We start from the raw sequence: 15,822 nt of genomic DNA, 5'->3' as shown, positions 1-15,822 counted from the left end.
TTCTTGGCTAATGAAATGGAGATAAAAAAAAATGTTTGTTGTATTAGCTACTTGGGTTTTCGGGTAATTTATTAAACAGAAATATGTGACTAATACAGATTTTGTTATCTCCGAGTGGGGTGCTACTATAACAAAAGCCTAAAAATGCAAGGGCTTTGGAGTAGGCTGTTAGATTAAAAGGAGCCAGGACTTGCTAGTTTTCAACATTTCTAGCCTTCCAGATGGCAAATGATGCTAAAATCAAGAAACGGTTTCTAGGCAAAGATCAAATACAGGACATGGCCAGGAAAGCTGGTTTAAGGATGAAGCTAAGGAGAAAATCCTTTGTTAGTATCTCAGAAAGATCTAAACTGGTGTCTCAGGAAACTATTCAAACAATAAGGCTTCTAAGGCTCTCAGCAGTGTGAGCAAATCCCAAAGTAGAGAAGGAATTATCTTGAAGAGATACGTGATTTTGCCCACTGCAGCAAACCTCAGTAAGATTAACAAGAGCCCCACAAAGTTGTTTAAAGAATTATATTGGCAGAAACACTGCCAATTTAGACTGAAAGAGACAAAGATAGTATAAGATGGTAAAGAGGCCTGTGATTCTTCAAAATTCTACCGATACAAAGCAGGCTGAACGATGAACTGCAAACAAAGTACACTTTTCATGAAAAAGGATGGATGACTCAGAGGCTTGAGCCAAGAGTCCAAAGCCATGAGCCATGGACAATTATTCCTGAGCAGGAGTATATGATTACTCATCGAGAAACTTCTGACACTTATCTGGTTGGATATTAGAATTTTTATGGACCAGTAATTGATGGGTCTCCCTTTTTCTCCTTTTATGAATGGGAGTGTCTGCAGTAGCCAATCTGTGCCTGTACACCAATGCTGTACATTATTCTAAGGTAAAATAACTAACGAAGTCCTCTTCTCTTAGCCGTGCCTCCTTGGGCATTCTGATCTATTCCTACTGCTACCTAGGCACTGATGATAGACCCAATTTTTACCTCTTAGGCCAGACTATTCCTTTGATATTCTGACTCTTCCATTCAATTCGCCTCCCCTACATGGCCATGTGGATGTCTGGTTAGAAAGGAAAAAAGGAAGGAAAGGAACCTTTGATAATAGAGAGCTGAGTTCTTCACTAGGCACTTTATAAATGTTATTGCATGGGATAGTCACAAAAATCTCTTGATTTTGCAGAAGCAGCAGCTAAGGCTCCAAGGAATTAAGAAACTTTTCCAATCTTACATAGCTAACAAGGCTTAGGAGTGAAACTCAGGCATTTATGGCTTCAAATCTGTTTTTTCTAATATATCATCCTTTCTGCCCTCCCAAATAACCCAAAACTCAATGTGTCCAAAACAGATTTTAGAATTACACTGTTGTGCTCTCATAACGCATTCCATCCTCTGTCCCTAAACCACCATCAGTTCCCTGTCTTGGGCCAACAGCAACACTGCCAACTTGTCCCCTAAGTCTGAAACCTCAGAGTCAAACTAGGCCCTTCTCTTTCATGACCAGCAACCAAATCCTGGTGATTGTAACTCCCAAATAGTTCCAAACAGATCACTTCCAGTGTAAACCTTCTCTTCTAGCCTCCCTGATACCCAAAGAGAAGTTCATAGGATTCCAATGGTTTCTCCTACAGTTTCCCTCCAGCTAATCCTCAAGATTTCCTCCTTCTCTTTGTTTTTTAGTAGTTTCATCATGAGGTGCTTGAGTATGAGTTTCTTTGAAATGTCTGTTTGGAGTTTTCTGAGCTTCTTGGGTCTGCAAATTTCTTTCAAAAACTTGGGAAGTTCTTTGGGCTTATTTAATTTTTTTGGCCCCACTATCTCACTCTCCTCTCATTCTTGGATTGCAATTACTCATATATTAGGCCTTTTGAAATTGTCCCACAGGTCCCTGCAGTTCGATTCATTTTGTTTGAATCTTTTTCTCTCGCTCTCCTTCACACCGGATGATTCCTACTGATCTATTTTCAAGTGTACTGCCTTTTTTTCTCTGTCATGTTGTATTATATTTCTATCACTGAACGACAAATTGTCACAAATTTAGCAGCTTAAAAGAACACACATTTACTATCACTCTGTCTGTGGGTCAGGAGTCCAAGCAGGGAAGAATCCGCTTCCAAGGACACTCAGGTTGTTGGCAGAATGTATTCCCCCGTGGCTATAGGCTGAGGGCTCTGACTTACTAATGACTGGGACCTGCAGGTCCTGGAGGCTTCCCGCAGCTCCCTGCCCCACGGCCTTCTTTGTAGGCATGCACAACATGACAGTCTGCTTCTTCAAGGCCAGCAGGAGCATATGTGTCTCTCTCCCTCCTCACAAAAGGGCCCAGCCCCTCTCTTAGGATTTTATCTGATTCAGTGAGATTCACAAAATATTCTCCCTTTCGATTAATTAAAAATCAATTAATTTGGGACCTTAATTACATCTGTAAAATACCTTCCCCTTTGCTGTAGTTGCTTTAAAGTATATGGTCATTCTAACGTCTAGGTCATCTTGGTGTCGACATCTGTTAAATTATCTTTCTCTTAAAATTGAACTACTTTTTTTTTTTTTTAGATTCTTGAGATTTGTTGAATAATTTTGGTTTATATTATGGACACTGTCAAGGTTTTATTGTGGAAACTCTGGATTTTCTTATAATTGCTCCAGAGTGTCAATGTTTTTGATTTAACAAGTACCCAATTTGTTTAGACTCAAATGGAAAACTCTCACACCTGGGCGAGTGGCAGCTCTGCTTCGTTCAGTTCTTTAAGCCTTGGGTACAGGCTGCTGCCAGTTTTCTCCATCTCCTCCAGACTGTCTTTTCAACTACACCACAGGGATCTTCCCAGGATGCAACTGGGATTCTGCGACCCCTCTACTTAAAGTCCTTCCATAGGCAAAACTCGCCCATCACATACAGGTGTATGTCCTCAAACGGACTGCCAGGCTTTTCAGAGCACAACTCCTCTGAACAGTGGTGTGCTGGAGCTGGCTCACACTCATTTGTGAAAAAGAACTGCTGAACATTCAGAAACTTTGTGAACTGGTTGTTACATCGTTGGTAGCTTGAGATCGACTATGGCGGGAGTATTCACACCATTAAAATTAGCCAGCCCTACATATCAGGGCTTCCCCATCACCGGCCAAGAGCCAGTTACCAACGTACATCTCTTCAGTGGGGCACACAATTTTTATGCCTGAGTTATTTTGAACAAAATCTGAATTCCCTTGAACATGACAGGCTACAGATTATCCATCCATCTATCTATCTATCTATCTATCTATCTATCTATCTATCTATCTATCTATCTATCATCTATCTATCTCCCTGGTTCTGCCTCATGGGATTCCTCCACTACCGTTCACCAGGCCAACTTCTATTCATCCTTCAAACCCAGCCTCTGTGGAAAGCCAACTTTGACCTCTTCAAGTACATAGTTTCTCCTGCCTTTGTGTTACCACTGTCTCAAGACAGCATTAAAGCTGCTTAGCGAAGCACACAACGACTCCTACCTACCTTCTCGACCTGCGGTTACACACATGTCCTTTCTACTGTAGTCAGATCGGTCAAGTCGTCCTATTAGGGCCACGCTGTGTCCTGCCTCTGCAGTTTTCACACATGCTGATTCCTTTATCTGGAACACCACCACCACCACCCTCACTTCACCGGCCTCTTAAACATTAAACTGCCACATAAATATCCCTTCTACCGGCAAGCCTTGCCAGATTCTCATCCTCATGTTCGATTTGGAAACATTTTCTTTGAACTCCCATCAAGACCTTGTCCATATCCAGAAGCAATGGACTGTACTTCCTGATTCTCTCACTTTTCTTCCTTATGGTTAGTATTTTAATTCAGTTACCCATCATTTCCCCTGGTCTTGAATTACTGCAATAATGTCCTGACAGATACTGATCATGTCCATAAAAATCTGTTTACTTTTCTGACTCCCTCATTAGACAGTAAGTTCTTTACAAAAAATGAACATATTTAATTACACACAAGAGGTCACAATAAATTAACATTTATGGATTAGAACTGAATGGGAGGTTGGGAGACTAAATCAGCAGCTAGAGGGAAATAATGGCAGACAGGAGGGCTTGTGAGCGACTGAGTCAGGCCTGGGATGCCAGATAATTTGGATAGTTAATAGATGATCGGGAGGCTATGAAGGTTTTTGGAGAGGAAACTGTAATAATTAAAAGCATTAATCAGGGAAGTTCCTTGAGATGTAGTCTGCAAGACAGACTGGCCTGTGGCAAAGTGGTAACTAAGAGAATATTTGAGAGAAACTGGCAATCGTTCATAGGAGAATCAAGATAACTGTTACTGGTAAGTCACTGCACTTGCCACAATTCCAGTTAGTGTTTGAAATTCCTTAGTCTGTGTATAAATTTTTTCAGGGATTTTACTTAATTTCTTTCTGCCTTAATAATCTATATCCCTTATTTTAAAAAGTTGAGACCTATATAAAAACGTGATAAAGTAGAAAAATATCTTAACCTACCACTCGGATGTAACCACTGGCAACATTTTGATATTATCTCCTTTCAGCATTTTCTATGCATTTGTTCTTATATTGCTAAGATCATAGTATATGTATAGAATTTTATATTCTGCTTCCTGATATGGTAGCACTTCCTCTTTCTGTGTAAAAATCTGAAGGCCTGATAATTGTTTATCATTCAGATATGTTAGATTTTGCTCTACTATAGCCTGAAAAGTGAACATTTTGGTTTTAGTTGATACTATAAATAAAACTGTGATACATTTTTTGTGTATAAACTTTTGTTTCTATTTGGATTATTTCCTGAGAGTAGATTACTAGTAGGGGATTTACAAAGTCAAAGGCTGTGACCATTTTAATAGCTTTTATGCTTCTTATTAAATTGCTTTCTGGAAAGGAAGTATTAATTCCAATTGCATCTTTTTTTTTTTTTTTTAAGATTTTATCTATCTATTTGACAGAGAGAGAGAGAGAGCTCACCCACAAGCAGGGAGAGCAGCAGTCTGAGGGAGAAGCAGGAACCCCATAGAGCAAGAAGCCCAATGTGGGTGGTCAATCCAAGGACCCTGGGATCATGACCTGAGCTGAAGGCAGACGCTTAACCTACTGGGCCACCCAGGCTCTCCTCTGTTTGCATCTTCTAAACAAACATTCACGCTACGTGCCATATAACAGCAGAGGCAAGCACCTGAAAAATTTATCACTTTAAGCAGTTTTTGCCAACATAGAATATTTCCTTGTCTCCCTAAGTCTTCTTTTAAATTTTTAAAACTGTGACCATAACAATAAGGAATGTGTTCTTTTCTTTATGATATATATATATATACATATGCATTATATAAATGGATATGGAAAGAGTGATGTGAATGAGAATTACAGTCTAGTTAATGAAACTGACAACTGGCTGGACTCACCATAAGATAGCAGATACTCAAAACCTATTACTATCCCTTTAGACAAGAGGAAAAATGATCAGATCTCACTTTAAAATATTTTCATACACAAACAGTGAACTAGAGAACTTTCTATCTATACAAGCCCAGAAGAGGTAAAATAAACATATTTTACTGTTACGTGGTGAGTACAGGTTGGCTGTATGTGTTAGATTTAAACTATTACCTGTCATGTCTTAATTTCTGAAACATTTTGCCAAGTTTTCCAGTGGTAGAAATACTACTTAGTTTGAAACAACTGAACATCAAGCCTTTAGTCTATTGAGTTTTGTCAATGGAGAGGCCTTCAAGCAGAACTGGTAAACTACGGCTTGTGGGCCAAATGGGGTGCACTCCCTATTTTTGTACAGCTTGTGAGTTAAAAATGGTTTTTACATTTTTAAATGGTCAAAAATATTAGAACAATACTGTTTCGTGATGTGTGAAAGTTACTGAAATTCAAATTTCATAGTCTATAAAGTTCAATTGGAACACAACCACATCTTTCATTAAGGCTGCTTTTGTACAGAAAGGAACAGCTGTGAGAGAGACAGGAAGGCCCCGAAAGCCTAAAATATGGAATACATGGCCCTACACAGAAAAAGTTTGCCAACCTCTGCCTTGGAGTAATATATGATTTTCTATCTTCTTCACTAAATCTGACTATTTTAATGAGTCTATCCCAGATGATCTGCTGCTCTTCAAAATTCTTATCTTGTTACATTTTGCATTTTAAAATACCTGCCATTTTTCATGAGCTTATGAAACTTTCTATTATGTCCATTTTGGAGCAATATTTTATTATTCTCTCTAGCTCTGTCTAGAGCCCATTTTCACCTTGCTAGATGGTTTGGTTACTGAAAATAAGTCACTGGTAGTTGCAATTCTGCAATTCTAAAAAAACACATAATGTATAAATTGTGCATGTTTTGAGGATAAAAGCGCATGTGACTCCTTACATACAAGGTAGAGGTATTCTTATTTCAAGTTTAAGTAGTCAGCAGTGTTATTAACCAGGAAAGGAAGTCCACTTGAACAGCCTATACACAAATCCTACTGGCTGATGCAAGTGCCCCTATATTCAGTTTGGTTACATTAAGCAAAACCTTCCTTGACCCTAAGCTGCACCTACTACCCATATTCTGGGGAAAGATACCATAAACTCACACTTATAGTCCTTAGATTCAACTTCATACAATATGAAGCACTGCTTTGAAGACCAGTCTCTTGCTGGTTACTGGTCTCATCCAACTTGATCTGAAGTCTACTGAACTGGGATATTCAAGGGCCCTTTACGGTGGCACATATGATCGTGCAGCTGCATATATTCAACTACTCCCTAGGAATTAGTTTTGTTCTTCCTTTGTTTGTCTAGGCAAGCAACGGTTGCGGGACATCCAGCATTTTAAGTGATTCCTCCTCAGAGCATGTGTTAGAAACTATAAGGAGAGTTTACAACTTTTCAATTTTAAAATCAGCTTTGGATTTCTGGAATTGGTGTGTCCACGTTTCTTTCCATCCTGTTGGGACTTACTGTTGTTAGCAACCTCCTGTGTGGTTCTAAGATATGCTGACCTCTTTGAAACCTTTCCAGCTATCATTGCCACTTTCTTGATCTCTGCAATATAAGCTACATTGTTTAGTGGAGTTAAATTCTATGAACTCTGGAAATCCTCCCTGAGACTATGAATTGACTAACACCCAAGGTAGCATAAACATGCAGACACAAATGTTCCTAAAACCAAGCCTGCTGGGCAACGCAGGATATGACATGGAGTCTGGAAAAAGCAACAGTGTGCTCACTTGAAAGTCTATGACTACCTCCAGGTGCAGTCTGAAGCTAAGTGGCTAGTTTTTCTGATCCTCAGATGTAACCTCTCATTAGAACACAACAGAATTTGCAATTGTGGATGTAGGAATTCCATGAAGACCCTCTGGGCCCATTAAGACTTCTGGCTTCAGAGGGTCCTAAAACACACTTCCTTCAACCTATGGAGTTTTGTAAAGAGACATCATTTTTTTTTTTTTAAACAAAGTTGATCAAAGTTTTAGCCTGAAGATTATAATGACTACAGCTCATTAAAATTTGTATCCAGAGAATGCAGTTGCAAATTTAAAAAGGAAAAAGAAAAGTTTAATAGATATTTGTCTTGTGTCCAGTTTGTCATAAAAAGGTTATTATTTTTGGAATAAAGTAAGACTTTGCAAGGGATTTACTCGGACTAAGAATCCCACATTATTCTAGCTTTAAATGTGGAGTATTAGACCAGCGGTTCTCAGACTAGCTCTTGAAACCTCATAGCTTGACTCTTCTAATAGACAAATCATGCAGCTCAAACCTAGGAGAGCTGGTGAAATAACACTCTACTGAGAATCAAAAGATATGGAATTCAGTCCCAACTCTATCTACTACCATCTCAGCTTAACGTTTCCATCTGTCTCCTTATTTATAACATCATAACAAATAACACAAACCACACATGGATATTGTGAAAACAAACTAGTAACAAATATGAAAAGACCTTGAAACCATGCAAAAGAATAAGATACGAAGGTGTTGTGCTGGCAGCGGTCAGCCTTGCTTCTTTTCTGTTCCTTTCCTTCCCACCTGGATACCGTGTGTCCGTAACACGAAGACTCCTGTTCCTCCACACCCCTGAGCTAGCTGCTCTTATGATCATCCTGGCTCCAGTATCTGGGAGGTTTTTTTTTTAAAAGATTTTATTTATTTGAGAGAGTGAGAGAACGAGCGAGAGAGCACAAGCAGGGGGAGCAGCAGAGGGAAAGGGAGACGCAGGGCTCGATGCAGGCTTGATGCAGGGCTCTATCCCAGGACCCTGGGATCATCACCTGAGCCGAAGGCAGACGCTTAACCGACTGAGCCACCCAGGCGCCCCCAGTATCTGGCAATCTTGAGGGTCACCAAGGGCCACGGTGGTCTGTGCCTCTTAAAGTGACTGGGAGGGGAGATAAACTTCCTGCACTGTGCTTTCTGTGGGTGGAGGCCTGAACCTCTGTGGTGTGGGTGCTGTGGCCACTGGTGCAGTACAGGGCTACATGGGGCTGTGCCTTCCCAGAGGTTTCTCCACTGCTGAAAAATGCAATTACTGTGGAAACTTTTTGAACATCTAAAAGGCTATATGACAACTATTAACACGGGTTGTCTCTGAGTGGTTGCCATTATAGGAGTTCTGTTTTTCTTTTTAAAAATGCTTTTTTGCCACATGTCTATATGTTCTCACTTCTGCAATTAATAAGACAAAAACCCAAAAAGGTATTTTGAAACAAACTGGCCTTTAACTATGTTACGAGGGGCAAACAACTCAACACTTAAGAACATGGAAATTTCTCAAGAGAAACATTAGAAAACAAGGGCATGTCAATCACTCTTAAAAGATGAGTACAACATCATCTCATCTGAGAAGTTTTATTAAAAAAGGATTTATGTGGTTTTAATGTCCTGTCAGGTTTACTAGAATTAAATAAATATTCTTAAATAAGAATGTACTGTGTCTACCTTTCCAAATTTTATTCTAGTAGTGTGGCAGTGTGATGAAAAAGAAGCAAAAAATCAGAATCTAGCTATGGGGAGGGGGGTGGGGGAAGCAAGAGGGACCCCGAGGGCATAACATATTCTAAAGCTGGTCTATAGACCAGATGGGAAAACTTGCTCTCTAATCTAATGACTTTCTTTTAATCACAAGCAGTAGTTTCCTTATTACCCAGAGTTTTAGAAATACATTATTCTTGAGATGACTTCCTAGGATTTCTTTTACTCATTTAAGACTACATCTTTGTATTTAATTCATCCTCATATTATCCCTGCAGGGCACATCCCTCTAATTATTCCCATCTAAAGTGACAGGAAAATGGAATTATACTACTTGGAAAACAGACATCCTTTGGTATGTCTTTTCTCAGCGCCCCCTTGGTCACAGATTGTGAGCTGTCCTTGGAGGGCAAGGACTGTGACTTCCCTGTCTTTGCATGTCCAGTGCCCAGGACATGCCAGGAGGAAAGTATGTATGTAGTAAAAAATCTGAACAAACGCATAAATAATAATAGCCAACACGTAATGCTCACAGTGTCTCGAGAGCTATTCTAGCGCCATTATACACAGTAATTCACTTAGTCCTCGGAACCCTACAAAACGGGTCCTATCGTTAGCCCCATTTTACAGATGAGAACACTGAAACTGGAGTGGAAAGCAAGGTTACACAGAGCCAGGATCAAAGCCTACGAACTTTGGCTCTAGAGTCCAACCGCATAATCACCATGCCGCGCTGCCTCCGCGGCACCTGTGCTAACCACGAGACTGTCCCCTCCAAGAGAAGCATGGTTGTACTGGGCTCCCAGCTCTAAACGTCTCTGGGTTTCTGTCAGAGGCAGCTACGCTGTGTGGTTCCTTGGGAGACTTAAAAAGGGGAATAACTGGACACAGGCACACAAATGCAGAATAAATGAATCCCCAACCTTAACAATTGCTGTGTTTGTAAGGCTGTTTCTCAAATACCTGTGGGGATTTGTGAGAGCGCCAGCTGTACTGGTGACTGTGGAGACTCGCCAGCAGAATATTTTCGTCAGTATCCACCTGGCCAAACCGCAGTGTCTCCTGTGTGTCATTACAGATCACAAAATGGCTGAGGACCAACTCCTCTACCTCAGGGCGTTCGTTCTGAAAGAAAAAGAATACGAACGCCAACGTGCATCAGATTAATTGCAAGATGTTTGGCAGCTGTCTGCCCAGTGGCGATTGTTACAACACAGAAACACTAAAAGATCTGTTGTCATTAGCTCTGGTATACAAAGTATTCTATACTTCCAGGATAAGCACAAAAAATACCTTCAAGAGATCTTAAACGTTCCAAGAATATGTTTTGATTTATACTCCTGCAAAATAAATCATACACACAGAAGAGTAAAAGAACAATGAGACCCCGCAAACTTTTAACGTTTTAAAATGAATTAACATGCTCCAAAGAATGCTGTACTGAGTAGTGCACGTTTCTGAGCAGAGAACTGGAGGCTAGAATTACCATGTTCCTGGCCTTCTAAACTCGACAATCAAGACCAATTACCAAAGCCACAGTTTGTACCCTACAGAAAGTAAGGAGCATTTAGGTAATACATCCCCAGATCCCTTAAGGGGGAGGGTGGATGTGTGTGTGTAAATCTGTTCAGGGAGAGATGTAAATAAAACCATAACTTTCCCTCTATTGTTAAGAGGCTGAACACACAAAACAGACCAGCTCTGGAGTCAGTGTAAGCCAAGTTGCAGTTTTCAAGAGAGATAATGTTCGCTGAAAAACAGTTGTTGGTGTCTATGTCAGCTAACAGTCATCCATCAGCTCACGTCTTCCATTAATTTGCCGAGGCTCAACAAATTAGTAATGTGGTTCTGTGTTGAGACCTCCCTTCTCAGCTTAATGGTGTCACCATCAGTTGCTGTTATATCCAAACACTGACAAAATGACAGAGTATATCTGTGTTTCCTCTTCTATCACTCTGGTTAGCTTACGGTTTAAAAAATCAGAAACATACTTTTGGAAAATGAAAAGAATAGTTAAATAGATGCTCAAATTGAGAATGTAAGAAAAAAATCTTGGTTAGCCAATCCACTTGCAGATGATGGCAGGTAACCATAACTGATACTTCTGGTGGCCTCTTCTTCCTAGTTGTGGAGCCAAATGTCACAATGCCACACTCGGGCACTTGCCATTTTCCCAACGGGAGGGAGAGTAAAAGGGGACACATTACTCATGAGCATAGTGATTTAAGTGATTATGAGGCCCGAAGAGTCTAAGGATTAAAGTACCTGGAATCCAGCCTGGACCAAGACCCAACCTAGAACCTCATCCAGGACAGGCGTCTTGGGGGCAGAATCCACTCCTAGTCATGTACAAGGCCCCCTAAGTAGGTGGGCAGTGCCTTCTGGCTTCAGGTGATGGAGAGGCCCTGAAATACCTTATTTTTCCAAATACCCTCAGGGACCTCTCACTCTGTCTTCCAATGATTCTCACCAACCTCCCTATTCTCACAGAGCGGGACTTCACTTGACAGCCACACTAATCACAAAAAAGAATCCTGGGTTAAGAGAGACCACAGTAATTATAAGCAATAATCATCTGTTGCCTACCATACTCTATGCTGTGGCTTTTAATCATGAGCTATGATTTCAAAGTTTGCCTGTCAGTGGGGTTGAACGTCCTGCCTCATCTGACCCCTGCCCCACCTTGAGCCACTCTTCACTTGCTTGCCACGCCTGAGCTCTGCGAGCTCTTTCCTGCTCCTCCAATCCCACACTGCTCACTTTCAAGTCATTCAACACATCCAACTCCTTCCTGCCCCAGTGCCTTTCCTTTGCTTGGACTTATTTTCCTTCATACTTAACTTCTTTCTACTTAGCATTCAGGTTCCTGTTTCCAGGTCACTTCTTCTCAGTAGCATTGTGGGAGCACCACCAGACCAGGTCACATCCCTCTATTTTATGCTCATGTCACACTCTACTATTTCACTTTCCCTCTTGGAACTAAGAAATTATTTGTTTGATTTTGGGTTCACTCTTGTCTCCATCATTAGAGTCCATCAGCTCACGTCTTCCATTAATTTGCCGAGGCTACTTAAGGGCAGGAACCAGGTCTGTGTTATTACCAGTTTATCTCCAGTACTCAGCATAATGCCTGACAGGTAGGTACTCGATAAACACTTATGAAACAAATACATGAGTGAATTCAATTTTTAGAATTATAAGTGAATACATGTTCACAATAGAAAAATTAGAAAATATAGGAAGTATGGATTTTTTTTTAAGTCTCTAATTTTACACTCAAGTAACTGCTGTTAATATTTTGGTGGATTTTCTTCTAGCAATTTTTCTCTTCAGAGTATCCTGCCTGTTTCTATTCCAGTCTATCCTATCTAATCCCAACTTATATGTCTTACATATTTAAAGGTTTATAAACCTTTAATCAAACTGGAATCACAGTGTGTAATTATTTTGATGAGAATTTTCCCATTTGCCATTATATAATCAACATAAACTGCTCTCCTTATAAACATTTTTTCTCTCCTTTAGGTCCAAGAGTACAAACATGAAGAAAGGGATATGATTCCAAACTCCCAGTTAGATAGATGTCCTGAGATTGAAATTCAGTTTTCATAATGAATTGAGATCAATCTGCTGGTAACACAGAGGTTAAGTTACCAGATGGGGCTTGGGTAGGGGAAAAAAAAAATCATATTACTTTCCTCAACTCCACAAACTGACCTTTAATAAATGATGAGTGTTTTAGAAAAATGTAAATGAAAGAACACAAGGGGGTTGTTTACATTTTTCCAAAGAATACTCAAAGTCCTCAGAGAACTGTTTCTCTACTGTTCCTTCATCTGTGGAGTTCATTATGACTGTAATAAGTTTAAGCATTTCTTGGAGCGTCTTAAATTCTGGTATATTATAAAACAGTTCGTACACATTTTATATGACATCATATAATCTAAGTCTCAGGATGCTTACTCAGATTTGTAATTAAAAGATGGCTTATTTACATTTAAGATTTGTGCTGGAGTGTTGTACAGGCATTTGCAATTAAACAGAGACAGACATCATTTTGGTGTAAGATAAGATACATGAACATAACCTCATTTTTAAATAAAAATCCCCTTTACATGTTATTTTGTCCAAATGTCGGGATATGGCATTGAAATATAAAGCAAATTGCAAGTGGCATTTTGCGTCCTTAATCTGGTTTCACGAAACATTAATCATGTGCAAAAGAGAAAAAAAAAATCTACAGCCGGAGAAATCAGACACTGATGAAGGCTTCTGTTAATCTTGAGCTTGTGACCTAAAGGTGAAAGGCCAAATTGTTTCATGCTTCAACTGTCTGGCCATCCACACTGGATATAAATGACTTGTCTCAGATATGAATCCAATAAAAGTATGCGGAGAACTCGAATAACTTATCTTGCTTATTAAATTCTTATTTCTCATCGGCAATAATTAGACTGCATGTGAGCACCGTACACACAATAACCTCCAAGCTTGGGGAACTAATCTTCCCCACTGAGGGAATAAGCCACATTCGGAACATCTTAGAAACAATGAACTTAATAACCCTCTATAAACCCATTTCAATGTCAAATGTCCTGTAATTTGAAAGTAGTGCGTTTTTGTATTTACTTTAGAATGCACAGGGTTAGATGCCTACCGCATTAAAACTTGGTGGCAAGTACCCTTGACATGGGAGGAAACAAGAAAATTACAGCAACAATTACAGAAGTATATCCTCTTGTGGCTCATGTTAACATTGCCAAATCCCTGTATAAATCAGAATCAACTATTCATAGAATGTACCTGTCAGCAATATGCTACGTGACATATGGCTCTACTTAATCAAATATACAATTCCACTTTTTAAAAAAAACTCAGAATATTCCTTCAAGGCACTGTGTTAGCCAGTCAGTCATTTGCACTCTGATGTGGTTTAAAACATTTAAATATTTATGCACCATATTTTATTTATATGTATAGCTGTGTCTAAGAGAATATTTTTACCCTGGGAGGAAACTGATATTTCTGAAGGCCATTTTGCAGTAGTTGCTACATATGAGTCCTCTTAGAACGGCCCTGATACCAAGACAAAAATATCCTGGGTTTAAATGCTCTATCAATGACTCTTTTATATTTTCTAGGTTTGTTTTTTATTAAATGCATTGTTCAAAATATGACAAAAAACAGAAATTGGAGCCATGGAGGTTTTTTTCACATCACTATTCGAACCAGCTGCAAAGATTTAGATCACACTAGCTCTTATTTTACGCATGTCCTCTGCAACAAGAAAACCATGGAATGCCCTTAAAAAAGAACTTTAAAATAAAAAACAGATGTGTTATCTTCTTTTCCTTTGCTATTGTAGTGCCATGTTAGGTAATTAATTCCTTAGTCTTATATAGGTCTTCATGCATATAAAGAAAAGAGTTTATTCCCATAAAAATTCTTAAGTTAGAGAACTCAGAGCCCCCCTGTCTCCCCCTCCTCCCCCTCCCCCGGGCTGTCTCCACATGAGGTCAGTGCAGGATGAAGGACCATTTCTCCTGGGGGGCCAGCTCTGCACAAATGCAGGTAGCATATACAGAAGGCGCGGGGGTGGGGGGGGAGCGTCCCAGCTTTAACAGCAACACAAACTTGACGGAAATACAATATTATACTGAAAATCAGTAAGGAAGCAGAAGTGATTTGTTCTTAAATTGTGGAGCACAGAATTACCCAAACATTCTGTGAAATTATTTTCATGCTAGAGGCATGGACAGGTTCCTCATTTTGAAGACACCGTGCAGCACACACTTACACTTCATCCCCTTGTTTGATATGGCTAATTTCTGGCAAGAGATGAAAGGCAAAAAGTTATCGATTGAGAGCCTTTAACTGATTAAAAAATGGCAGAATGATAGTGGGGGAAAGATTAGGACTAGCTGGGCTTGCATATTTCTTCTCGCTGCTTTTTCCCTTTGAAAAGATGAAATGTTTACTATCGGCAAGGCTCACACAGGTTCTTCATTTCTGCAATGGATGCTTAGACAATTTGATACATAACTAAGTTGAAGCTCTGGCAAAGGAAAGCCATAATACTTGGAAAAAATTTCTGGGAATATGTTACTTTCCACACAGATGTGGTACATTAGTCACAAAAATGTGGGCATGGTCTCCTATGCATGTGTAGAGAACCCATATTCTCCAAAGCTTTTAAAAATAACATGCATCACTTTGCTAAACAGAGAAAACCCCAAATACTACGGTGCCCATCAAATTCTTCATTCTCTTACATTTTTGTTTGTGCTTTGCTTACTATTAGGAGTGATAACATAGGGTGCCTAGTGAAAGATCACATGCAGACAAACTGTAAACTGTTCTAGGATGTGCATACCTGTTGCCAAGCTTGGACTGCAGTGTTTAGAGAATGAACCACATGCTGTCCAAAGGTGACAAAGATGGAGTCCACCATGATGGTGCAGTCGAGCAGGTTTTCGGCCGCGTCGCGGGAAATGGCCATCTGCCCGCAGATGCTGAAGGGTTTCACCACGCTTTGCATCGTGACATTTCTGCACTCGAGAAGTTTACAGTCCGCTTGAGCTGAGAACCGGATCTCCTGACAGACAGGACTATTGTTCCACTGTCGAAGATAAACGTGCGGTTCTCTGAAGGAAATAATCATGTATTCTAGTTCAGATGGCACATTTTTATCGGAAATAAATGGCTGTAGGTATTGCGGTGGGGCTGTTGAGAAAACAAACAGGAGAAACAGCAACTGAGATGAGCCAATCTTTTATGGAAATAAAGAGAGGACGTTTAAATTATTCACTTTTTGGTTACGAAGTTCGCTATTTGTGGTTGAATAA

The 15,822-nt window shown here is 39.8% G+C and overlaps 1 protein-coding gene across 7 annotated transcripts in view; it reads right to left on the bottom strand.

Moving 5' to 3' along the window:
* Nucleotides 1–15,822, bottom strand: part of VPS13B (vacuolar protein sorting 13 homolog B) — a 768,204-nt gene that overhangs the window by 75,110 nt on the left and 677,272 nt on the right. For all 7 annotated transcript variants that reach the window (XM_034668364.1, XM_019810220.2, XM_034668365.1 and 4 more), the window contains 2 exons: nucleotides 15,351–15,700; nucleotides 9,941–10,102 (listed from right to left, as the gene is read on the bottom strand). In XM_034668364.1, the coding sequence (XP_034524255.1) occupies nucleotides 9,941–10,102; nucleotides 15,351–15,700 (512 nt within the window). The remainder of the gene's footprint in view (nucleotides 1–9,940; nucleotides 10,103–15,350; nucleotides 15,701–15,822) is intronic.

This window comes from Ailuropoda melanoleuca, chromosome 9 (assembly GCF_002007445.2).
Source record: "Ailuropoda melanoleuca isolate Jingjing chromosome 9, ASM200744v2, whole genome shotgun sequence".
Classification (NCBI taxonomy): Eukaryota; Metazoa; Chordata; class Mammalia; order Carnivora; family Ursidae; genus Ailuropoda; species Ailuropoda melanoleuca.
The sequence above is the reverse complement of the archived record's forward strand: the minus strand, read 5'-3'. Positions and strand labels throughout refer to the sequence as shown.